We start from the raw sequence: 26,257 nt of genomic DNA on the forward strand, positions 1-26,257 counted from the left end.
CCTCTCCTCAAAACTCTATAAATGACTCCCTACTGACTGCTGAATAAAATACAGGGCCCTCCAACATCGATCTAGCCACAAACCACCTTTCCGGCTTTATCCCCTCTAACATTCATCCAGAGAATCTATCCATTGTTTACAGCATGACATCCCCAAACGTCAACATGGTTCTGGTCTCTGCTCAGACATTAGCTTATCAAGAGGCCTTTCCTGATGGCCCTCTATAAAGGAACACACTCATTCATTCACTTGCTGGCAACTTCATAACCCCCTTACCAGTCTACTTTTCTCAGTAGCACTCCACAGATACATAGATTTAAACAGATAGATTTTATGGGTCTCCATATTAGAAGGTAAACTTCATGGACACAAATGCTGTTTTGTGCCAAGCTGTGTATATATTCTCAGGTCCTGAAACAGCATTTAGCACATAGAGGTACTCAACAAATATTGGTTATAGGAATGTTGACATAGAATTTCCTTGTTATGTTTCCTCAACCTAAGACGCCCTCTCTGTTGCCATCTACAAAAATTCTACTCCTTCAACGCTTACTCAAATACCCTTCTGTGAAACTTCTGATTCCGCCAGGTAGAACTCATTGCTCTCTCAACCATTACATGATTAAAATTTGATCTAGCTCTTATTTCAGTCTGTCTTGTAATTTTTCCTATCTAGTTTTTGGCTTCTACCTCTAGATAGTAAGCTCCTTGAAGGCAGGGTTTATGCCTCCTCTTTTTATCATATACCATGCCAAATTCCCCACCCCCCACCCACTATCTAACAGTACCACATTCCCACCAAAGGAACATGGTTTAAAAGGGGGAGGGACTTGGGGCGCCTGGGTGGCTTGGTCAGTTAAGCGTCCGACTTCCGCTCAGGTCATGATCTCACGGTCCATGAGTTCGAGCCCCGCATTGGGCTCCATGCTGACAGCTCAGAGCCTGGAGCCTGTTTAAGATTCTGTGTCTCCCTCTCTCTCTGACCCTCCCCCATTCATGCTCTGTCTCTCTCTGTCTCAAAAATAAATAAACGTTAAAAAATATTTTAAAAAAGTAAATAAAAGGGGGAGGGACTCAATATTTGCTTAGCTATTTGAAGGGAAGGGCATTCCAGAGTGAAAAAATAGAAGCAGATGCTAAATTGTGTGAAATGGTATGGCTATAGCAATTTTTTAAGTAGATATAAAACTGGCACTCTAAAAGAAGGCTTGGAGGAGATACAAGTAAATTATTTCCAAGAAAATCTATTAATACAATTACAGAATTTATTAGCAAGTAAAATATTAGTAAAGTCTTCATTTTTCAGAAAAGTGAAGAGGTTCAACACATTCTGGCAAAAACAAGAAAAAATATCCCTAAGAAACCCAGTAGGGGCACCTGGCTGGCTCAGTCAGCAGAGCACACAACTCTTGATTTCAGGGCTGTGAGTTTGAGTCCCACACTGGGTGTAGAGATTACTTAAAAATAGAGTCTTAAAAAAAAGAAAAGAAAAGAAAAGAAAGAAAAAAGAAAAGAAAAGAAAAGAAAAGAAAAGAAAAGAAAAGAAAAGAAAAGAAAAGAAACCCAGTGATTGGTTAGGTGACACCTTTTAGTTCCAGTGTGGTTCTTTGTGACATCACTGAATTTAACCCTGAATCACTATAACTGATGATGTTACAATGATCATCAGTGTATGCTGTGCTCACTAGGATCTTAAATGCTTTGAGTAGAGCATATTAACCTCTACTCAGAGCAGTTCTACTCTGTGACCAATTTTTGGCTATAGATTTTTTTTCCCCCCAATTGAGAAAGATGTCCATTCAAGGACTATCCCTGTCTTTTTCTCTGTTGTTGATCTGCTTCCTTAGGGAGAGCTTCTGCATTTGTGATAGAACTATCTGGACAAAGGTTGGATGGGAGATTTTTCCAGAAGAAATGCATTGTCTGAAAGTTAAGCCTTCTCCATCTCACTGTCTACCTTACCCTCTGGACAAACTATGCTGCAATTTTGCTAATGTGGATATACTGGAGAGTTCTTTACACCTCGTTTATATTTTAGTACAAGCTCTGTTTTTAATCCTGTCTGTTTTATCTGTGCATTACCTGTGGATGAAATGGAAAAAAACGCCAAAAACAGGTGAATTAGTGATGAAAATAGTAATAGTTATAAAATATCAAAGCCTTTAAAACAAAAGATTATCAGCTTCTTTGAGGGAAAGTACCATGTCTTATACCTCTTTGTAACATCTCCCTGCCCCCACCACTCATCCCTCAACATGTAGTACAATTTGTTGTCTTGCATGTACTACGGGCTCAACAAAAGTGTATTGAATTAGGAAGTCCTTAAAACAATGTAGCTCAACCCCTCTCAAGTTACAAAATACATCAAGAAAGTAGTGAGCTAGAATGGATAGGAAATGAAATGAGTAGAATGGATAGGAAATGAAACTGGGCCCATAGGTAAGTCATTTGATCTTTCTCAGCTGCCTCAACCATAAAATGAAGCATCTGGACAAGAGATCTGTTAAGTCCCTTCCAGATATATCTAAGAAAGCTAAGTATGTAAAAGTGCACATGTATTTTTTTTTTCTTTTTTAAATAGACCGTAAAATTATTTCTAATGTTAGGATAACTTTCTGGGAAATGGCACTCTTAAACCAATTTCCCACTTGGCACACCACCCCCCCCCCCCCTGCAATGCACCATATTTTGAGGCAATTTTAAAAGCTGACTGACCTTCACAACTATTAGATATTTATAAAATTGCTATGATTTGATTGCATTATACATTACTGTTCAGTAAAGGAAAATATTTTGCTAATATTCAAATAATAGTATTTGCTCTAACCGCAACAAGCTTATATTAAATGCTTGCTGATTGTGATAATGATCACCACAATCTTACATGGGGACGAACAGAAAAGACCATCTCTTCTACACTTATTCCTTTTTTCTATAGTAACCTTTCTATTGTGTAGATAAGTAATGTATCGTGTTTGGAATTTATATATATCCAGGGGCGCCTGGGTGGCTCAGTTGGTTAGGCGATGGATTTCGGCTCAGGTCATGATCTCACAGTTCGTGAGTTTCAGCCACGCGTCGGGCTCTGTGCTGACAGCTCAGAGCCTGAAGCCTACTTCAGATTCTGTGTCTCCCCTCTCTCTACCCCTCCCCTGCTCACACTCTTTGTCTCTCTGTCTCTCAATAATAAATAAATGTTAAAAAAAAGTTTTAAGTGTATATATCCAGAAAGCAAATGTAATTTGAACTACAGTAAGAAAAAAATCTATAATATCATCTGTCTTTCTCCCTTTAGCTAAAAAAACCAGCCTCCTCAGATACATTTGGTAATGATCCAGAAAATCAGTCCCTATATGACATTGATCAAATACTCTGCCGGCTGGTGGCCACAACATCAATGATGTCCAAGTACCTGAATCAGGTGTCCTGTCATCCTCCAGCTAAGAAAGTCAAACACCGAAAACCAAAGAGGAAGAAGAATGAGGGAGGAGAAGGAGCCAGAGGAAACTAGACCTATCCATATGCAAACAGATCTCAGTCCAATATGGAGGTTAGAGACAACTCATTCAAGGATAAAAATGTTCTTTGAGAGCCTTTGTAATTTTTTGTTACTTACTTTACCAAGACTTTCCAAACAAGTATGGGTTGAAAAAGTACTTCTATTCAGCTGAAAAGGCACCCACACTTACTATAGTGCTGAGAAAAAGATTATGTACTATCACTTCTTCGTGTTTAAGTATTTTTTTCTTTTTAGTGTGTTGGATTGCTAATCATTAACCAATATGTAGAACAGAATCTTGCTTTAGTGTTCAATAAATCTCTGATTTAAATAATATTTGTGCTTTTTCTTACTTTTCTGAGCAGATCTTTGGGCCATATGGAAACTTTTAATTTCCCATCTCATATTGCCAAAATAGTATGGAAATATTAAGAAACAGATTAATTTTCAGAGAGGGAGGCAAACCATAAGAGACTCTTAAATACAGAGAACAAACTGAGGGTTGATGGCGGGGGGTGGGGAAAATGGGTGATGGACATTAAGGATGGCACTTGTTAGAATGAGCACTGGGTGTTATAAGTAAGTGATGAATCACTGAGTTCTACTCCTGAAGCCAAGACCACACTGTAGGTTAACTAACTTGAGAAAAAATTTTAAAAATTTTAAAAAGAAATGGATTAATTTTTTAAAGTATAAATTTCTCCATTTTCGTTATGACAAATGATGAAGTAAGTATCAACATTTAAAAATTTTTAGTCTTTGGTTGATTAAGATTGCTCAATTTTTAAAAAGTATTCCAGACTTTAATTGATCAGCCACCTCATTTTTATAAGTATGGTTACAAATTGGAAGATTTGTCTGAGACTAGGACAGAAGATTTGATTTAAAACCTGTTGAAAACCCCAGAAAAATATGCCAGCTCCATAACATACCTCCCATCAATATAAGGGAGGAAAAAAACTTTTAGAAAACAATTCTTGAGATAGTAACATATAACTCTATAGTCTTTACAAGGCATAGGATGGTGCCTGCCTTGAGTTATTGTGGATTATTAAACGTTTACTTATGATTCTAGTTTCTAGACTGTCCTTCCTTCCTCTCTCCTGTACCACAACCCTACTCCTACATCTCCAAAAATGATTCTTCCATCCCTTCAGACTTCTGACCTGTCAACCAATTCCCTCTAAGAGAACATGTATACACATTTCTTCTAATGGGGACTCTTGAACACTTGCAAAGTCTCCAAACCTCGAAAACTTTCCAAAGAAATTTCTAACAGTGGAATTTTCAACAGCATAAAGGGAATTCTTTTTAGGGTACGTATTAGAGTACAAAACTGGGCTTTAACAGGATGCCTGGAGGCCAGCAAAGGGGAGTTGTGGCCAACTATGGGGTGAGGAGGAAGTTACAGACCTGCCCTGAGGGCACTCTAAAACAAAGCTACAAGACACTGGATCAAACCACACAGGCCCAAGGCAAAGAAGGCTGGAAACCCTAACCAGGTAAAGGAATAAATGTGCCAAACCCTGCTCCCAAGAAATTCCCTCCCCAAGTGCTGAATATTCCATCCCCTAGTTAACAATTGTCAGTAAAAGACAGTGACCCAAAACCAGAGCACAAAGCTCTCCCTTGAGCTCACCCCCTCTCACAACTCGAGAGCGTACCCTCACTTTAATAAACTTTCCCACTTGCTTCTCTTGATTGTTGTCTGGTCTGTCCTTGAATTCTTTCTTGGGAGGACGTCAAGAGCCTTCAATGACATCCCTGGACAGGCTAGACAGAGGCCTCAGAGTCCCGGTGCAGGGGGCGGGGGGCAGGGAGTCCTCCCCAGTCCATCTGACAGCATAGGGAGTCCTCTACCCCTTAAGCCTCTCCAGGTGACCCCTACTCTAGTCACTAGAACAAGAAACAGGAGTTGTTTAAATTCTCATTAAGTCTGAAGCAAACAAATGTTAAATGTTTCTCTGAGTAGTTGGTGTTTCAGACATCCCATACATTACCATGAAGCTCCAGTCCTTACAATTCCATCACTGATCAGAAAACAGAATGTTAGTTTATAGTATTATAGTCTTCTTTTATCTTAATTATTAGGAAATATTAGGTATAATTCCCCCAAGAATGTAAGGACCCAAACTAAACAGATGGGTATTAGGAAGAAGAAAACCAATGGAAGCTCACACCCAAAAGCCCCAAACTGTTTCTTTTCAGAAAAGTTACAGTAAAATTTGTCCCTGGTTTGTGTTTTTTTAAGTATCATGGGTCATTTTTCAAAAATGGATTTTAAATTATACAATATGAATTTCACCTACAGTAGCTATTCATGGGGGATCAATTCTTTGCTATTTGTTTTCTTTTTACTTGTAGATCTAACCATGAAATTGAAGGTATTCATAAAAACATTGTCCCTAGAAAACATTAGTACAAGTGGGCAATTATCTATAAAGTAATGCACAAAGTATAACATCTTTTTCTTCCCAAAAGTGCTACCTTGCCTCAATTCCTTATTTCTATTCTCCCAGCTCCCCCTCTCATTTTACTGATAAGTAATTTCCTTATTGCTACCAGATGAATCTTCCTAAATATCACTTTAATCTTCTTCCTTTTCTACATACAAACTTTCAATGGCTCCCAGTAGTTACAGAAATGAAATGAAAACACCTTAGCCTGACATTTAAGGGTATAATCTGGCTATAATAATAGCAGCAACATTTTTTTTAATGTTTTTATTTTTTGAGAGAGAGGGAGACAGAGCACAAATAGGGCAGGGCCAGGGATAGACACAGAATACAAAGCAGGCTCCAGGTTCTGAGCTGTCAGCACAGAGCCTGACGCGTGGGCTCGAACCCACAAGCAGTAAGATCATGACCTGAGCCAATGTCAGACGTTCAACCAACTGAGCCACCCAGGTGCTCCAATAGCACCAGCATTTTTCAAGTGCTGATCACACACCAGGCCTTGTGGTAAGTGCTTTATATCATCTCATTTCATTCCTCACAACTAACCCCAAGAGGTAGGAACTATTATTGGCTCCCTTTACTGGAAAATAAAACTAAGGTATAAAGAATTTAAGGATCTTGTCTGAGGTCACATAGGTTTTAAGTGGAAACACCAGTATTTAAACTCAAGCAATTTGATTCAAAAGTGCATGTACTTACTCTTTTACAATTCCATCTGTGCAGTAACCCACCCTTGCCAATTATGATTTTCTTTTCTTTTTTTTTTTTTTAATTTTTTTTTCAACGTTTATTTATTTATTTATTTATTTGGGACAGAGAGAGACAGAGCATGAACAGGGGAGGGGCAGAGAGAGAGGGAGACACAGAATCGAAAACAGGCTCCAGGCTCTGAGCCATCAGCCCAGAGCCTGACGCAGGGCTCGAACTCACAGACCACGAGATCGTGACCCGGCTGAAGTCGGACGCTTAACCGACTGCGCCACCCAGGCACCCCCCAAATTATGATTTTCTATTCCAGTAAGGCAATCTCATCACTGTCCTCCAAAATGCCACTTTCATTCCCAGCCCACAGATTTTGCTCACACCCTGTCTCCTTCTATTGGATTAAAATCCCACTCATTCTCCAAGGCCCAGCTCAATTCCAACATGTTCAGACTTCACGTTCTCTGACAACCCCATAGCATGTACCACCTGCTCTACTGATTTTAACCCTTACTCATAGTCTTTCTTATGTTGTTACTTATGTCTATAGCTTATCATCCTCCACCTAACAAATGTCCAGAGGGAAGGAACAACCCATTGTACCTATGACAATGCTACGCTCATAGTGGGCATTTAATAAATCCTCGCTGAAAGTAAAATTGCAGATAACTATGCAAAATGAATGCCATGAACTTCACAAGTACTGGGTTTTTTTAACCAGTGTGTATACACATACATAGTTACACAGGTATTATCTCCCTGAAATCTCTAAGCTACGTTCTATAGGGTTGCGAAAATGAATTAAGCAAAATATCGCTAAAATTCAAAAGAGCATATAGCTTTCTGACCTTTGACTGAAGCATTAACATTCATGCAGAAAAGTGCAAAAATTATAAATGTAAAACTCAATGAATTTTCACAAACGAACACACCATGTAACTAGCAACCAGATTAAGAAAAAAATTACTACATCCTAGAAGTTCCCTCATGCTAGACAGGTAACTGCTACTCTGACTTCTAACACTATAGATTAATTTTGCCTGGAAAATCATTTTAAGTTATTATAACTTTCTACCTGGGAAAGCAAACATATGACTCAAATATGCCATTTAAAAAAAAAGTTGAGGAATGGACCATTCAACCTAAGTCTCTCAGGAAATGGCCCTCAACATAAACCATATATACATATATATATTATATATATGTAATATATATAATATATATTATATATATATTCTTATAGGAAATTATTGTTGAAATTGTTAGAAGTTAGTCAATCAACTAGCTTTCAATATGTACAGTTTCTATTAAGTACAATGTTGGAGGTCAATAGCAAAATAAAAAAAAAAAAAAAAAAAAGGAAGATTTCACACATCACCACCAGTGACTTGTGATTATATCTACAAATAAAACATGGTGGCAAAAGGTGAAAATGCTAATCATCTCTCACTTTGTTGATGGTATAACCTATCACTCATAGGAAAAAAAAAATCCATCACTCAGTCTGTTTGCTACTGTCATTAGCTAGATTCCAAGACCTGACCTTCATTGCCCACTTGCTTGTACTCACCAATCCCTGTTGCACATTTTTCCTTAAGCTCCTTTCTGGCTTATCTCTTAACTCAGGCAAATGGAAACCGAAACCATCCCTCAAGTATAGGAACTGCCCTGAAAGACCACCAGCCAGCCCAGACCACGCAGACTAGTTTCAGCATAACCCCTGACTCATGCCTGTGCAGATGGACTGTAGAGTGACCTCCAAAATGACTGACAACTACCTTTACCTTATTATAATACTAAAATCTCCACCCAAGGAGGAGCACGAGCCTCATTTGCATAACATACAACGTATGTATAGGCCTGTTTCCTTAAGGTGCATGTGGGATCTTATGTGCACCTCTACAAACCATGACAAGGATCCCCTTGTTAAATATTCATCTTAACCCTAAATTAAAGAAACCCACTCACCCTTGCTTGGGGAGTCGCAGCTTTGGAAGTTCTTCCTTGTGATCTCCTAATTTGCTGCAAATAAAGCTTCCTTTGTGCAACAACTCTCCTGGTGTAGTTTCTATGTGACTCACCAAGGAACAAACTCATGTTGGTTCAGTTACACCACTGCCTTGTAGGCTTCCTTACCTGCCCAGTCCAGGAATTCAACACACTCGGTCTGGGAATACCGAGCAGCAACATCTCGAGCTCTTTCTTCCCGAAAGTTCAGAGCTTCTATATCAACATCCAATTCCACAAGTGCTTTCAAAGTTTCCAAACGACCCCAGGCTGCAGCACAGTGTAAGAGTGTGTAACCTAACAAATAGAATGAAGATGGTCAGGTCAAATAGACTACATTGTTTTAGGCCATTTTATTGAACAGAAGATCACAATGGCAATCAAGTATTAAACAATTACTGTGGGCCAGGCACTATTTTAAGTACTTTATATATAGTAAACTCATTTACTTCATAAAAACCCTATGAAGTCAGAACTATTATAATCCCCACTTTAAAGATAAGGAAACTGAGGTCCAGAAACTTGCCTGAGGAACACAGCCAGTAAATGACAGGTGAAAGATACCAACACAGGCAGCCTGAAGTCTAAGCTTTTCAACATTTCTAAGGAAGACAGCAACATCCCTAGCAGTAATTTATTTTGGAGCACAATTAGACCAATGACTTTAGTCGAAGGGATTGTCAGCAAACTCTAATTGCTAGCATTATTGTTATTTTTTAAAATTTAAATCCAAGTTAGTTAATATACAGTGTAATAATGATTTCAGGAATAGAATTTAGGGATTTATCACTTACAGATAACACCCAGTGTTCATCTGAACAAGTGCCCCCCTTAATGCCCCTTGCCCATTTAGCCCATCCCCCCACCCAATAGCCCCTCCAGTAACCCTCAGTTTGTTCTCTATATTTAAGAGTCCCTTATGGAGACACCTGGGTGGCTCAGTTGGTTAAGCATCCAACGTCGGCTCAGGTCATGATCTCCAGTCCGCGAGTTAGAGCCCTGAGTCAGGCTCTGTGCTGACAGCTCAGAGCCTGGAGCATACTTTGTATTCTGTGTCTCCCTCTCTCCCTCTCTCTCAAAAGTAAATAAACATAAAAAAAAAGTTTTTTTTAAAGAGTGCCTATGATTTGTCTCACTAATTTTATATTATTTTTGTTTCCCTTCCCTTATTTTCATCTGTTTTGTATCTTAAATACCACATATGAGTGAAATCATATGATATCTTAGACTGACTTATTTTGCTTAACATAACACACACTAGTTCCACCCATGTTGTTGCAAATGGCAAGATTTCATTCTTTTTGATTGCCAAGTAATACACACACACACACACACACACACACACACACACACACTAAGTCTTCTTTATCCATTCATCAGTTGATGGATATTTGGGCTCTTCCCATACTTTGGCTATTGTCAATAGTGCTGCTATAAACATTGAGATGCATGTGCCCCTTTGAAACAGCACACCTGTATCCCTTGGATAAATACCTAGTAGCGCAATTGCTGGGTCATAGAGTAGTTCTGTTTTAAATTTTTTGAGGAACCTCCATACTGTTTTCCAGAGTGGCCGCACCAGTTTGCATTCCACCAGCAGTGCAAAAGAGTTCCTCTTTGCGTCCTCACCAACATCTATTGTTGCCTGAGTTGTTAATTTTAGCCATTCTGACTGGTGTGAGGTGGTATCTCATTGTGGTTTTGATTTGTATTTCCCTGATGATGAGTGATGTGGAGCATCTTTTCATGTGTCTGTTAGCCATCTGGATGTCTTTGGAAAAGTGTCTATTCATGTCTTTTGCCCATTTGTTTACTGGATTATTTGTTTTTTGGGTGTTGAGTTTGATAACTTCTTTATAGATTTTGGATACTAACCCTTTATCTGATATGTCATTTGCAACTATCTTCTCCCATTCTGTTGGGTGCCTTTTAGTTTTGCTGACTGTTTCCTTTGCAGTGCAGAAGCTTTTTATCTTGATGAGGTCCCAATAGTTCATTTTTGCTTTTAATTCCCTTGCCTTTGGAGATGTGTCAAACAAGAAATTGCTGCAGCTGAGGCCAAAGAGGTTATTGCCTGTTTTCTCCTCTAGGAGTTTGATGGCTTCCTGTCTTACATTTAGGTCTTTCATCCATTTTGAGTTTATTTTTGTGTCTGGTGTAAGAAAGTGGTCCAAGTTCATTCTTCTGAATGTCGCTGTCCAGTTTTCCCAATGCCATTTGCTGAAGAGACTTTTTTCCATTGGATATTCTTTCCTGCTTTGTCAGTTGCCATATATTTGTGGGTCCATTTCTGGGTTCTTTATTCTATTCCATTGATCTATGTGTCTGTTTTTGTGCCAGTACCATACTGTCTTGATTATTATAGCTTTGTAATACAGCTTGAAGTCTGGCAATGTATTGTCTCCAGCTTTGGTTTTCTTTGTCAGGATTGCTTTGGCTATTTGGGGTCTTTTCTGGTTCCATACAAATTTTAGGATTGTTTGTTCTAGCTCTGTGAAGAATGCTGGTGTTATTTTGATAGGGATTGCATGCTAGCATTATTGTTAATACAATCATACAAATTATGACAACTATGTGTGCCTTTGGTTTGGAAATTAATCATCTGAATTAAAACTGAAAACATGACCCACCAAATTAGAAAGTTGTTTTTTAGACTAACTGAGGCAACTACTATGGGGGTGAAAAACAGGGAGGCATCATTAAAATGTTTCACACTGGCTTAAAAAAATCAAGTCACAAGTTCATGGTTTCAACCTACCCACAGGATGTATTTATGACTCATTTAACCGGCCAAAGAGGCATATACTACTACTATAAAAAGAATTGAGCAAAAGAATGAATAGATGTATTGAATCAATTAAGTACTGGGCACTTTATGTACTACTACTTCATTTACACCTTCACTAACCTTCTGAAGTCAGTGTTGTTAGCTCCATTAAAAGATACAGAGGAAAGTGAAGGTTAGAGATGGTATACATTGCCCAAGGCCACACTCGTAGTAAGTAGCCAAAGCAAGATTCAAACCCAGGTCTGTTGCCAAATAAAGGGTTTATAAGTAGTAGAAAACAACACCTAAATGTTTGTCACAGAGTACAGCAGGGAAAGAGAGGCTAATGATTCCTCCACTTTCTTCCAGAAACCTCTCCTTGGCTCCCTACTTGCCATATTCCCACAATTCCCGTTCTGCTTTACATCAAGGTGTAAACTACCTTTGGCTTGAGGATATCATAACCAGAAGGGTTAATTAAGGAATCAAAAATAAGATGAAGTGAACTACTCCGGATCAGCCAAAATTGGAATTACCTCCCCTCTTTGGCCCAACCTTTCTTTTTAGTATCACAACAAGTGAGAAATTTCAAAAACCAAGAGATAGACACTGGCTCAAGAATTTCATTTTGCCTTTATCCTCTACAAAATGGGGGGCGTGGGGCAAGAAATACCCTGATACCACCCTTATTCTTGCTTTCTGCATGAAGTCTTCAATGAGCTGAAAAGTCCAGGGCCCCTGATTTGCTGGGGGAGGGAAACACTATCTACAGACAAGATGATGCTAATATGACCAAGAAGACATTCCAAGTGAGATGTTCTGGCTCCTTATACTGCTTTTCTCAAGGCTAATGTTACAGGCCACTGGTAACATTTAATTTTTTTTTCTATTTAATATGCATAGTTTAAAAACAAGAAAATATATTTCTAAACAAAAGAGGATTTTAACAAAAAATTTACATGTTTTTAAAACACCTTTACATGTTTTTCCCCTTGTTGAAGATGGTCTCTTTTCTAGAAAGAAACACACAGATGCTTGTAGTACATTAACCCCATTGCTGTCCCAGAAGAAGAAAAATATTTAAATCAGGTTATTTCAAAAGCATCCATATGAGAAAGGGATTTTCCTAGCATCCCCCATAATGTTGTCAATGAGCAATGGATCCCAGATGAGGGATATAAGGAAGGCCACATGTTAGAAATCCTAGTAGCAAGAAAGGTACCATAAATGGAACTGGGAAGGATTAGGGTTCTTTTTTTTTTTAGTATAAAATGTATTGTCAAATTGGTTTCCATACAACACCCAGTGCTCATCCCAACAGATGCCCTCCTCAATACCCATCACCCACCCTCCCCTCCCTCCCACCCCCCATCAACCCTCAGTTTATTCTCAGTTTTTAAGAGTCTCCCATAGTTTGCCTCCTTCCCTCTCTGTAACTTTTTTTTTCCTTCCCCTTCCCCTCCCCTGTGGTCTTCTGTTAAGTTTCTCTGGATCCACATAAGAGTGAAAACATATGGTATCTGTATTTCTGTATGACTTATTTCACTCAGCATAACACTCTCCCGTTCCATCCACGTTGCTACAAAAGGCCATATTTCATTCTTTCTCATTGCCACATAGTATTCCATTGTGTATATAAACCACAATTTCTTTATCCATTCATCAGTTGATGGACATTTAGGCTCTTTCCATGATTTGGCTATTGTTGAAAGTGCTGCTATACACATTGGCGTACAAGTGTGGATTAGGGTTAATTCTAATTGAAAAATAATCTCTTTGTGGAAGACTACTACTTACTAAATAGGAAGGGAGTCAACTGAGCAGGTAGTTCATAGTAAGGCAAAAGATCAGACAAGAAAAGGAATCTTTTCCTCCATACAGGCACTGTTATCCACTCACTACAATCCTATAAAGTAGGCACTAGCATTGTTCTCATTTACAGATAAGAAAACAAAAAGAGAAGATAAGTACTTTTCTCTGGGTTGCTGTAAGTTTTTTTTTAATGTTTACTTATTTTTGAGAGAGAGTGAGAGCAAGTGAGTGAGAAGGGGCAGAGAGAGGGGGGACAGAAGATCGAAAACGGGCTTTGTCACAAACCATGAGATCATTCATGACCTGAGCTGAAGTCAGACACTGAGCCACCCAGGCGCCCCCAGCATTGCTATAAATTAATGAAGGTATATGGTAAGGTCAAAGTCCAAGAATGGGGATGATGAGTCAAAAACAAAAAATAGGCCATGAAGCAAAATACTCACCTATCTAGAATATTTCTCACAGCCTGCCTACCACCACCACTACCAGACTCTTTGAATTGCCCAAATTATGTTGTTCCATGCCTCTACAACTTTGCATATGCTGGGGTTTTTTTCTACCTGAAATAATAATTACAGTAATGAAATAAAATAATATCAGTATAACTTTAATGCTTACTTAGTATTAATACTGGTGTTTTATAAAATGGAATTCAGAATTCACTCTTTTAAATTAGTGAAACTAGGGGCGCCTGGGTGGCGCAGTGGGTTAAGCGTCCGACTTCAGCCAGGTCACGATCTCGCGGTCCGTGAGTTCGAGCCCCGCGTCAGGCTCTGGGCTGATGGCTCGGAGCCTGGAGCCTGTTTCCGATTCTGCGTCTCCCTCTCTCTCTGCCCCTCCCCCGTTCATGCTCTGTCTCTCTCTGTCCCAAAAATAAATAAACGTTGAAAAAAAAAATTAAAAAAATATTAGTGAAACTATTTAATACATTTTAAATATGAAATGTATAAACACAGGATATCAAAGAAAAGTATAAGTATGAAATCGATATGTTGTTTATATTTTCATTATATTAGCAATATAAATTGTCAGATAAAACTGAAAAAATTATGGTTAAAAAACACTATAAAGAAATGTAATTAATCATGAAAGTTTCAAGTGAAACATTATGTGATTTTTCTAAATGTCCAACAATATCACCAAGATATTTTTGAACAATTTTTTTTAGCTATTGAAGTTTTTCTCACTCAACATTAGTTGGAAGTGGTTATAAACTAAAACCAAGTATTTTACTTCAAATTATCTCACCTCTAATTTGAAGAGAGAGATCTCTGAATAGCTTTTTACTCTTTTGCAAACACTGCAATCTTTTTATTAAGAGTAAGCTGTAATTTTTCCCCAGAGAAAATATTGCTGGTTCATATTTGTCTTTTTTAGTTTCTTCATGTAAAAGAGATTCCATTTCAGTTTTCTGATCAAATTCAAAATGATGAGATTCATAGATGACTTAGTTGGGAAGTTTTGGGACTCAAATTATTCTTATAACAGAAATTTTGCAAAGCCACAATATGGGCCATCCAAATTTGTAGACTTCAGTTTGGCTTTTTGTATACATTGAGCAATTAAATCATTTGTTTTCAATCCATACGTGACTCAAATTTCATTTATTATTTTTTTTTAAATTTTTTTTTCAACGTTTATTTATTTTTGGGACAGAGAGAGACAGAGCATGAACGGGGGAGGGGCAGAGAGAGAGGGAGACACAGAATCAGAAACAGGCTCCAGGCTCTTAGCCATCAGCCCAGAGCCTGACGCGGGGCTCGAACTCACGGACCGCAAGATCGTGACCTGGCTGAAGTCGGACGCTTAAACGACTGCGCCACCCAGGCGCCCCACAAATTTCATTTTTTAAATACAAATTAATACTATTATACCTATAAAAAGACCAGTGTTTCAGTTACCTTAAAATAGTGGGTAAATATTCTAGAATATGCACAAGATTGTAATACTAAAATCTGATACTATGATTACTACACTGCCTGCCATACCTTATCCCTCAACTCTCCTTTGTCTGGTAAACTCTTGGTCATTCTTCAGGATTCAATATAAGTATCGCCTCCTCTGTGAAGCCTTCCCTGACTGTGTCCAATACTTCCAGGTCAAGTTGACTTCTCTCTCCTCTAAGCTATCTTATACCTTATCTCACCATATAGTAATTACTTATTTATTTATATATTTGTTTTCTGCTAAACTGTGAACTTGCCCAAGTCTGAATTCATTCATATTTCTATAACCTCAGCTCTGAGCACAAGGCTTGGCTGTTCCTCCACCCTTAATAAATGTTTGCTGATTTTATGTGGAAAGAAATTTTTAAACAATAATTTGTTCTGGCTATGCCTGCTTGAGTACAGTCGGGTTTAGTGACCAAAGCCTGGCCAGAACCAGAGGAGGTTCCATAATCAATAAACAAACTACAGAGATCTGTCCTTGGCCCCATAAGAAAACAAGGCATTTCCCAAAAGACCAGAAGTCAGGAAGATGTAACACAAAAGACCTCAAATAGCCAAAGCAACCTTGTGAAAAACAAAAAACAAAAAAACCCAGTATGGTACTGGCATAAAAATATACACAGATCCATTGAACAGATAGAAAGCCCAGAAATGAACCCATAACTGTAGCCAATTAATCTTCAACCAAGTAGGAAAGATTATCCAATGGAAAAAAAGACTCTTCAAGAAATGGTGCTGGGAAAACTGGACAGCAACATGCAAAAGAATGAAACTGGGCCACTTTCTTAAACCATACACAAAAATAAATTCAAAATGGATACAAGACCTAAATGTGAGACAGGAAACCATAAATATCTTAGAGGAGAATACACACAGTAACCTCTTTGCTATCACTAGCAACTTCTTTCTAGATGTTGTCTCTGGAGACAAGGGAAACAAAAGCAAAAATAAATTATTGGAACTTCATCAAAATAAAAAGCTGCTGCACAGGGAAGGAAACAATCAACAAAACTAAAAGGCAACTTATGGAATGGGGGAAGATATTTTTGCTAATGACATATCTGATAAAGGATTAGTATCCAAAATATATAAAGAACTTATAAAACTCAACATCCAAAAGATGAATAATCCAATTTAAAAATGGGCAAAAGAAATGGATAGACACTTTTCCAAAGAAGACATACGGATACCTGAAAAGATGCTCCACATCACTCATCATCAGGGAAACAAAAATCAAAACTACAACGAGATATAACCTCACACCCAGCAGAATGGCTAAAATCAACCACTCAAGAAACAACAGGTGTTGGTGAGGATGTGGAGAAAGAGGAAACCTCTTGCATCGTTGGTGGAAATGCCAACTAGTGCAGCCACTCTGGAAAACAGTATGGAGGCTCTTCAAAAAGGTAAAAATAGTACTAACTGAGGATCCAGCAATTGCACTAGTAGGTATTTATCAAAAAAATACTAAAATACCAATTCAAAGTGATACATGCACCCCAATGTTTATAGTAGCATTATCTACAATAGCCAAACTATGGAAACAGCCCAAGTGTTCACTGATGGATGAATAAAGATGTGTCATGTATGTATGTACATATACATACATACATACATACATACATACATACATACATACAATGGAATATTACTCAGCCATCAAAAAGAATGAAATCTTGCCATTTGCAATGACATGGATGGAGTTAGGGAGTATTACACTAAGTGAAATAAGTTAGTCAGAAAAAGATAAATACCATATGATATCACTCATATGTGAAATTTAAAAAACAAAACAAACTAACAAAGGGGAGAGAAAGAGAGAGAGGGAGGCAAACCAAGAAAGAGACTCTTAACTATAGAGAACAAACTGATGGTTACCAGAGGGGAGGTTGCAGGGGGAATGGGTTATGGGGATCAAGGAGTGCACTTGCTGAGATGAATGATGTATGGAAGTGTTGAATTGCTATATTTTATACATGAAACTAATATTATACTGTATGTAAACTAACTAGAATTTAAGTAAAAACTTAAAAAAAACATAAGTAGCTTCTGGGACATCCTTAGGAGGGAGAACAAACTTATGATCACAGAGGCAACTGTGGGGCCCATCTCTGTTGGTATAGATGCAAGCCTGGATACTTCGCAGTTCTATGAACAAAGCATTTATTATGATCCAAACTGCAGCAATGAAGACCTGGACATGATATTCCAGTAGTTGGCCATGGTTTTGAAGGAGCAAAATCGGGTAACAATAAATCCTGGATTGTCAAGAACAGCTGGGGTATAGACTAGGGCATGGATGGCTACATAATGATCGCCAAAGACCAGGATTACCACTGTGAAACTGCCTCCGTGGCCAGCTTTCCTACTGTGTGGGATGATGGTAATAAAGAAGCCCTTGATTAGGAAGAGAATATGCAAAAGAGGAATTTTATCTTAACACTGACCATATTTTATTGTGTGGGGTAAAGCAGCTGAACCACTGAAGATCCAAGTGTAATTTGATTCTGTGACATTTTACATTGGTAAATGTTCCTCTCTCATTATCACTGTAAACAGCTTTGTATGAATCTGTCTGATAACTTGTGAATGCTCATGTTTTAAAACAATGTATGAAATCAGCAAAACTAAAAGACAACCAATGGAATGGGAGAAGATATTTGCAAATAACATATCAGATAAAGGGTTAGTAACCAAAATCTATAAAGAACTTACCAAACTCAATACTCAAAACACAAATAATCCAGTGAAGAAATGGGCAAAAGACATGAATAGACACTTTTCCAAAAAAAAGACATCCAGATGGCTAACAGACACATGGAAAAATGCTCAATATCACTCATCATCAGGGAAATACAAATCAAAACCACAATGAGATACCACCTCACACCAGTCAGAATGGCTAAAATCAGTAACTCAAGCAACGGCAGATGTTGGTAAGGATGCCGAAGAGCCCTTTTGCACTGCTGGTGGAACACAAACTGGTGCAGCCACTCTGGAAAACAGTATGGAAGTTCCTCAAAAATTAAAAATAGAAATACCCTACGACCCAGCAATTGCACTACTAGGTATTTATCCAAAGGATGCAGATGTGCTGTTTCAAAGGGGCACATGCACCCCAATGTTTACAGCAGCACAATCGACAATAGCCAAAGCATGGGAAGAGCTCAAATGTCCATCATTGAATGAATGGATAAAGATGTGGTATATATATATATATATATACACACACATACACACACACACACACACACACACACATATACATGCAATGGAGTATTACTTGGCAATCAAAAAGAATGAAATCTTGCCATTTGCAACAACATGGATGGAACTAGAGTGTATTATGCTAAGCGAAATTGGTCAGAGAAAGAAAATATCATATGACCTCACTCATAGGTGGAATTTAGGACAAAAAACAGATGAACATAAAGGAAGGGAAGCAAAAATAATAGAAAAACAGGGAAGGGGCAAAACATAAGAGACTCAAACACAGAGAACAAACTCAAGGTCACTGGAGGAGTTGTGGGTCGGGGGAGGGGCTAAATGGGCAAGAGGCATTAAAGAGGACACTTGGGATGAGCACTGGGTGTTATATGTAGGGGATGAGTCACTGGATTCTACTCCTGAAATCATTATTGCATTATATATATATATATATATATATATATATATATATATATACACCAAGCTAACTTGGATGTACAGTAAATAAATAACAAATAAAATAAAACCATGTGTTAAGTTTTACCTTTTAAAATAAAACCGTTTGAAAGTGAAAGAAAGAAAGAAAAAGGGAAGGGAAGGGAAGGAAGGAAAGGACAAAAGAAAGAAGAGAATGGTTGTATGGGCAGAGAATGGCTATAAGTACTGGTTATTTCCCTCATGAGCATATGGCTGACTGGGAGCTGCAGGTTGCTGCCAGGATCACAAAAGTATCACACTGCTTATTGCTAGACTGAGGAAAGATCAAAATTCAAAGTGTGGTTTGTACTGAATGTGTATCAGTTTCACACCATCATAAAGTTGAAAAATTGTAAGACAAGCCATCATTAAGTCAGGAACTATCTGTGGTCCCCCCTTATCCGCAATTTCACTTTTCACAGTTCTGGGCACCTGCAGCCAACAGCGGTCTGGAAGCAGATGATCCTCCTTCCAATGTACCATCAGAAAGTCAATAGCATCCTATTGCTATGTCACAATGCCTACGTCTTTCACTTCATCTCATCACGTAGGCATTTTATCATCTCATATCATCACAAGAAGGGTGAGTGCAGTACAATAAGGTATTTTGAGACACATTTACATAACTTTTATTATAGTATAATTTTTCTATTTTATTATTAGTTATTATTAATCTCATACTGTGCCTAGTTTATAAGTTAAACTTTATCATAGAATATATATGTATAGAAAAAAAACATAGTATATATAGGGTTTGGTACTATCTGCAGTTTTAAGTAGCCACCAGGGTCTTAGAATGTATGCCCCAGGGATAAGAGGAAACTACTGTACTTGAATAATCATCTTCATACATGTTTCCTTGTGAGATGTGTGAGATTTTCTCAAAGATATATATCTAGAAATGGGATTCTAGATCATAGGGTACATCTATTTGCAACTTTATATAAATGTTCTTCAAAGTGGTTATACAATTTACACTCCTTCCAGCAGAGTAAAAGAATTCCCACTTCCCCTACCTTCACCAGTACTCAATGCTGTCAGATATTAACATTTTTATCAAGCTACCAGTAGCGGTAGCTCATTGTTGAAATTTGCATTTTAATAGAGAATTTGAGGACATTTTTATATACCTATTGGCCATGAACATTTCTCTTCCATGAATTGTTTGTTCCTATCTCTTGGGATCCTCTCTCTCTGCCCCTTTCTCTGCTCTGTCTCTCACTCAAAATAAATAAATAAACTCTTAAAACATTTTAAAAACATATATATATATATATATACACACGTATGTTTATATATATGATACATTTTTCCTTTAATAGCTTTGTTTTCATGTCTTATTTTAAGATACTGAGTGATATCTCAAGAATATAACAATCCTCCTCTATGTTTCACAAAGTTTGAAGTTTTCTCTTTTCACGTTCATATCTTGCATGAAACTGTAATTGATTTTTGTGCACAGTACAACGTAGTATCTAATTTAACTTTTTTCCAGATGAATAACCACTGTTCTCCACATATTAAATAGCTCATCATTTCCCCACTGAAATTTAGGGTCAGCTTCTCAGTTTGTATTTTTTAAAAACCTTAATGTGATATTAATTAGATTGATAAGTAAATTTGGAAGAAATTGCCTCTTTATGATATTTAATCTCACTGTCTAAAACATATTTAATTTGGGTATTCTTTGATGTAATTCAATAAAGTTTAAAGTTTTTGCCATAAATATCTTACAATTCTTTTATCAGATTTATTCCTAATCTCTGTACAGTTTTGCTGTGAATAAGATTTGTATTTTTATTACAGTCTCTGATCATTAATGGTTTATAGAAAGCTACTGATGTGGGATATTGGTCTTATGTTCATATTCTTGCTAAATTAAATTCTATTAGTACTAATAGTACACTCCCTTGGAGGGAGTTTCATTTCTTCCACTCAGATCCTTATATTCAGTAGTCTACTGGTAAATATTTACCAACTAGGTCTCTGGGAAGAAATCCTTGATTTGTACCATTAGCAATTTCCATGATATATATATACTCCTAACATGGCCAACTTCAAGCTACCAATGCGATGTCAACGAATTACAAACCCCCTGAAATTTTAACAATCAGCTTGCAAGAGCAGGTTAAAGCCAGCTCCAGTACAGTGCAGTGTTAGATCTCTTATTTGTTTTTCTTGTCTTACTGTACTAGCTAGGACTGCCACTATAATGACAAATAAAAGCCATGATAGTGAATATCATAGTCTTGTTTCTGATTTAATGAATGTTTCTAAAGATTCAATATCAGGTAACCTTGCTTCAGGTTTTTGATAGAGAGCTTTAAGGAAGGTTTCTTCTATTTCCCTAAGAGCTTTCATGATGAATGAATGCAACATTGTTTTCAAAAAGACTCTTCTACATCTATTGAAATGATCGTACAATTTTGTTCATTTAGTCTTTTAATGTAGTGAATTACACTAATATTTTGTCTAATGTTAAAATCAACCTTGCATTAATGGGATAAATCCAACCTAGTACAATACATTTTGTAATACACAATCTTAGATTCAATTTGTTAATATTTTAAGATGTTTGAATCTTTGTTATTAAATGAAATCGGCCTATAATTATTCTTTCTACTACTCTCCTTAACTAGTTTTGCTATAAAAGTTCTATCTCTCATAAATTAAGCAGTTTTCCAACTCTTTATATTCTCTGAACATTGTATAAGCTAGAGATTACCTATTCCCTAAAAGTGCAATAAACCTTACCTTTTAAAATATCTGAGCCTAGAGTAAGGTGGGGGTGGAGAAAGGAGGCCTATTTTTATTACTTACTCTTTTTTTTTTTCAAAATAACCATTGATCTAGTCAAGATTTCTATTTTTTTCTTGAATTAATTTTGGTAATTTACACTTTGTAAGAAAATTGTCTATTTCATCCAAGTTTCCAAATGTATTGTCATAGTTATTTATAATATTTTCTAATGATTTTTGAAGTCTTAGCTTTTCCTTTGTGAATGCTCTATTTTTAAAAATTCCAAATATTATTTATGCTCTCGATCTCTCTGATATTATCAAATATCAAAAATCACCCAATATTATCAAAGGTTTTTCAACTGTGTTGAAAGCAGATTTGGGATTTTTGTTGTTGCTGTTGTTTACTTTCTACAGTTTATTTTTTATAATTTACATCCAAGTTAGTTAGCACATGGTGCAATAATGATTTCAGGAGTAGATTCCTTAAGCCCCTTGCCCATTTAGCCCATCCCCCCTCCCACAACCCCTCCAACAGCCCTCTGTTTGTTCTCTATATTTAAGAGTCTCTTATGTTTTGTCCCCCTCCTTGTTTTCATATTATTTTTACTTCCCTTCCCTTATGTTCATCTGTTTTGTGTCTTAAAGTCCCCATATGAGTGAAGTCATATGATATTTGTCTTTCTCTGAGTAATTTCACTTAGCATAATATACTCTAGTTCCATCCACGTAGTTGCAAATGGCAAGATTTCATTCTTTTTGATTGCCAAGTAATATTCCATTGTATATATACATATATACAATCTTCTTTATCCATTGATCAGTCAGTGGACATTTGGGCTCTTTCCATACTTTAGCTATTGCTGATATTACTGCTATAAACATTGGGGTACATGTGTCCCTTTGAAACAGCACACCTGTATCCCTTGGATAAATACCTAGTAGTGCAATTGGTGGGTCATAGGGTAGTTCTATTTTTAATTTTTTGAGGAACCTCCATACTGTTTTCCAGAGTGGCTGCACCAGTTTGCATTCCCAAGCAGATTTTGGTTTTGTTGATCCTCTCTATTGTTTCTTTATTTTCAATATCATTACTTCTACTTTTTTCCTACTCTTCTTCTACTTTCTTTGGATTACTCAGTTGTTCTTTTTTTCTAATTCCTTGAGTTAAATGCCTTGCTTATGATTTTCAATGTTTCTTATATTCTATTATATGTATTAAGCTAGAATTTAAATTTTAGTTTTATTCCACAGGTTCTGACATGGAGTGATCCTCTTGTCACCTAAATATTTCATAATTTCTAGTGTATCTTCTATGACCAACATATAATTTAAAGAGTGCTTCTGTTTTCCAAATTATAGGGGATTTTCAGTTCTCTTTTTGTTACTACTTTCTAATCTTATTTAATTATGTTTAGAGAACAAAGACACATGCTCTAGATTCTTTGATATTTGTTGAGACTTCCTTTATGGACTTAACTGTGATCAATTTTTTAAAATGTTCCATGGGAGCATTAAGAAAATATATATTCCTGGGGCACCTGGGTGGCTCAGTCAGTTAAGCATCCGACTTTGGCTCAGGTTATGATCTCAAGGTTTGTGAGTTCAAGCCCTGCCTCAGGCTCTGTGCTGACAGCTCAAAGCCTGGAGCCTGCTTCGGATTCTGTGTCTCCCTCTCTCTCTGTCCCTCGTCCTCTCACTCTGTCTCTCAAAAATAAATAAATACTTAAGAAAAATTCTTGGCAGGGGCACCTGGTGGCTCAGTTGGTTAAGCATCCGACTTCAGCTCAGGTCATGATCTTGCAGTTCATGAATTTGAGCCCCTCATCAGGCTCTGTGCTGACAGTTCAGAGCCTGGAGCCTGCTTCAGATTCTGTGACTCCCTATCTCTGCCCCTCTCCTGTTGATACTCTGTCTCTCTCTGTTTCTCTCTCTCTCTCTCTCTCAAAATAAATAAACATTAAAAAATACTTTAAAATGTTTTTAAATGCATATTCCCTATTTTCTGGAAGTCATTGTTATTTTTAATTTTCTTCAATGAACATATTTGCAACCTGAAAAAAAAAGGTGGCTGAATAAAAAGAGATAATTAGATCATGACTACAAAACTAAAAAATCTTCAAAAGAGTGATAATATTATTGTTAAGCACTTGTTATATATCAACTTAGCATGTGCCAATTATAGTGATAAGATATTTATATATACTGTCTTTTTTAATCCACACAGCATCCTACAAGGAAAATACAATCATTATCCCCATTTTGCAGATGAAGAAACAGAAGCACCGAAACATTAGGTAACTTGCCCAAGTCACACTGCTAATCATGAGTGAAGTCTACATACTTATCTACTGAGCTATGTCATCATGTACACAGATACCCACATTTTCATATATACGCATATGTATATATGTAAAATATAAGCAGGCAAGCAAATTCATCCAACTTTAAATATAGTACATAGCATCTTTAGGTAGTCATAAGTAATACTGATGAGAGAAAAAAGACAAAATACCTCTGGTGGTTTTTTCGTTCAGATTCACACCATATTTTGCCAAAGCTCTAATCACATCACTTTGCCCAGCCATGCAAGCTGCATACAACAAATTTCTCCCAATGATGTCTTCTTCCAAGAGTAGCTGCATGGCCTGTTCATGATGAGGGTTCTCAGGATCCTCAAAAATCTTCTGCAAACCTTCTACATCCCCTGTGAGGGCAGGTTGTAAGACAGGATTAAGGGTGCCTGTTTCTTCTGGTTCTTTTGCTTCTCCTTCATCATCACCTTCTTCTTCATCATCTTCTTCTTCTTGCTGTGAGAAAAATATTGATCTTTCTGAACTCTCTGACTCTGGAGGTCCGTCTGGCTCCATTAACTCCAAAATTACCTGAGGCAAAAAAAAAAAAAAAGTAATAGAAATCTCTCAAACAAATCAGTATTTGTTTATTCCATTAGTCAGCTGATAATACAGATAGGATGAAAATACTTAACTGGCTGAAAATAATTATTACAGTAAATTCAACAGGAACAGAAGAAGAAACAGATCAACGTGGGCTAGATTCATTAGGAAACAATTGAAAGAGAAATTGAAAAGAATGTTAAAGAGACTCACCTGCCTAAACAAGGGTCCATGTTGGGGAAAAGTGAGAAATATAGTGGGATTATCGGAGCCAGATTAAAACTTTAAACATTAGGTACTGACACTGACAGAATTATTCACTCAGTAATGCTTACTGAAAGCTTACTAATACACTACGTGCTATGTAGGCAGTAAGTAAATTACAAAGAAGAATCAAATTTATTTCCTGGCCTCAGTGACTATTTCAAAGGAGAAAATATCACATGCACAAAATAAGTGTGATAAAAGGTAACAAGTGTTAAGTATCATAAGACATGAAGTATGCTATGGTAGTTCAGAAGGGATGAGATTAATTCCAGGTACAATTAATCATGGAATTCTTAGTGTTCCTTCTGGAAGAACACATATTAAATTGGTAATGATTCAGAGAACAGTAGCACAGTCCTCTTCATATGTATAAGAATGTTTGTAGGGGCACCTGGGTGGCTCAGTTGGTTAGGCATCATACTCCTGATTTTGGCTCAGGTCATGATCTCACAGTTCAGGAGACTGAGCCCCAAGTCCGGCTCCATGCTAACAGTATGAAGCCTGCTTAGGATTCTCTCTCCCTCTCTCTCTTCCCCTCCCCTGCTAGCACTCTCTCTCTCCCCCTCTGTCTCCAAATAAATAAATAAACATTTTTTAAAAATATTTAAAAAAAAAAAAAAGAATGCTTGTAGCATCACTGTTCAAAACAACAAAAATCCCAGGCAGGAAAAAAAAAACAAAGCCCACAAACAGGAGCATAAACTGTGGCATATTCACACAAAATAATATATAGTAGTTAAATGAATAAATTAGGGTGATACCATGTGGTCAGCTTATAACACGGCTCCCAATGACCCTCACCCTGCCTCCTGGTATTCATACCCTTGTGTAATTCCCTCCCTTTGAATGCAGGCTGGATATAGCAACTCCCTTCTAATGAGAATACAGCAACAGTGATGGGATGTTATTTCCATAATTTAGTTATAACAGACTGTGACTTAGGTCTTGTTGGTATTCTCTCCCTGGCTCTTCTCACATCGTATGATGGGCAGGGCCACCTCTCAAGGAACAGAGGGCAACCTCTGGCCAACAGCCAGTAAGGAATGGAAGTCCTGAATCCATTAGCCCATGAGGAACTTAACTCTGACAACAATCATTGATAGAGTTTGGAAGTGGATCTGCCCCAGGTCAACTTTGAGATAACTGTGGTCCCAAGCAACACCTTGACTGTAGCCTCATGAGAGACACTAAAGTAAAAGATTTAGCTAAGTTGTGCCCTGATTCATGAGTCAGAGAAACTGGGAGATAAAGAACGTGTGCTGTTTTAAGCTACCAAGTCTGGGGGTAATTTGTCACACAAAAATAAATAGTTGAAGCACACAACGATATGAGTGAATCTTAGCAACACAATATTAGTAGGAAAAAGTAAATCCAAAAGACTATATGTATCAAGATCTATTTTTGTAAAGTTCAAAGCAATTAAAATTAAACTGGACTTTTTAGGAATGTGAATAGACTCAGTAACACTAGTTTTTAAAA

At 37.2% G+C, this 26,257-nt stretch overlaps 2 protein-coding genes across 7 annotated transcripts in view; one reads left to right on the forward strand and one right to left on the reverse strand.

Moving 5' to 3' along the window:
* Positions 1-26,257, reverse strand: part of ANKRD45 (ankyrin repeat domain 45) — a 47,729-nt gene that overhangs the window by 18,424 nt on the left and 3,048 nt on the right. For all 6 annotated transcript variants that reach the window (XM_011290879.4, XM_045048826.1, XM_045048828.1 and 3 more), the window contains 2 exons: positions 24,130-24,499; positions 8,794-8,961 (listed from right to left, as the gene is read on the reverse strand). In XM_011290879.4, coding sequence (XP_011289181.3) covers positions 8,794-8,961; positions 24,130-24,484 — 523 coding nt within the window. In that variant the 5' untranslated portion in view covers positions 24,485-24,499. The remainder of the gene's footprint in view (positions 1-8,793; positions 8,962-24,129; positions 24,500-26,257) is intronic.
* Positions 1,641-3,835, forward strand: TEX50 (testis expressed 50). Its single transcript, XM_045048831.1, has 2 exons — positions 1,641-2,124; positions 3,296-3,835. The coding sequence occupies exons 1-2, from the start codon at positions 1,792-1,794 to the stop codon at positions 3,509-3,511; spliced, it is 549 nt and encodes a 182-aa protein (XP_044904766.1). The 5' UTR covers positions 1,641-1,791; the 3' UTR covers positions 3,512-3,835.

Source organism: Felis catus, chromosome F1, assembly GCF_018350175.1.
Source record: "Felis catus isolate Fca126 chromosome F1, F.catus_Fca126_mat1.0, whole genome shotgun sequence".
NCBI lineage: Eukaryota > Metazoa > Chordata > Mammalia > Carnivora > Felidae > Felis > Felis catus.

Excerpts from the sequence above, each read along its gene's own strand:
- TEX50 (XM_045048831.1), top strand. The coding sequence starts at position 1,792 with ATGTCCATTCAAGGACTATCCCTGTCTTTTTCTCTGTTGTTGATCTGC. Across the intron at positions 2,125-3,295 it reads CGCCAAAAACAGGTGAATTA|CTAAAAAAACCAGCCTCCTC; the intron begins GTGATGAAAATA and ends TTCTCCCTTTAG.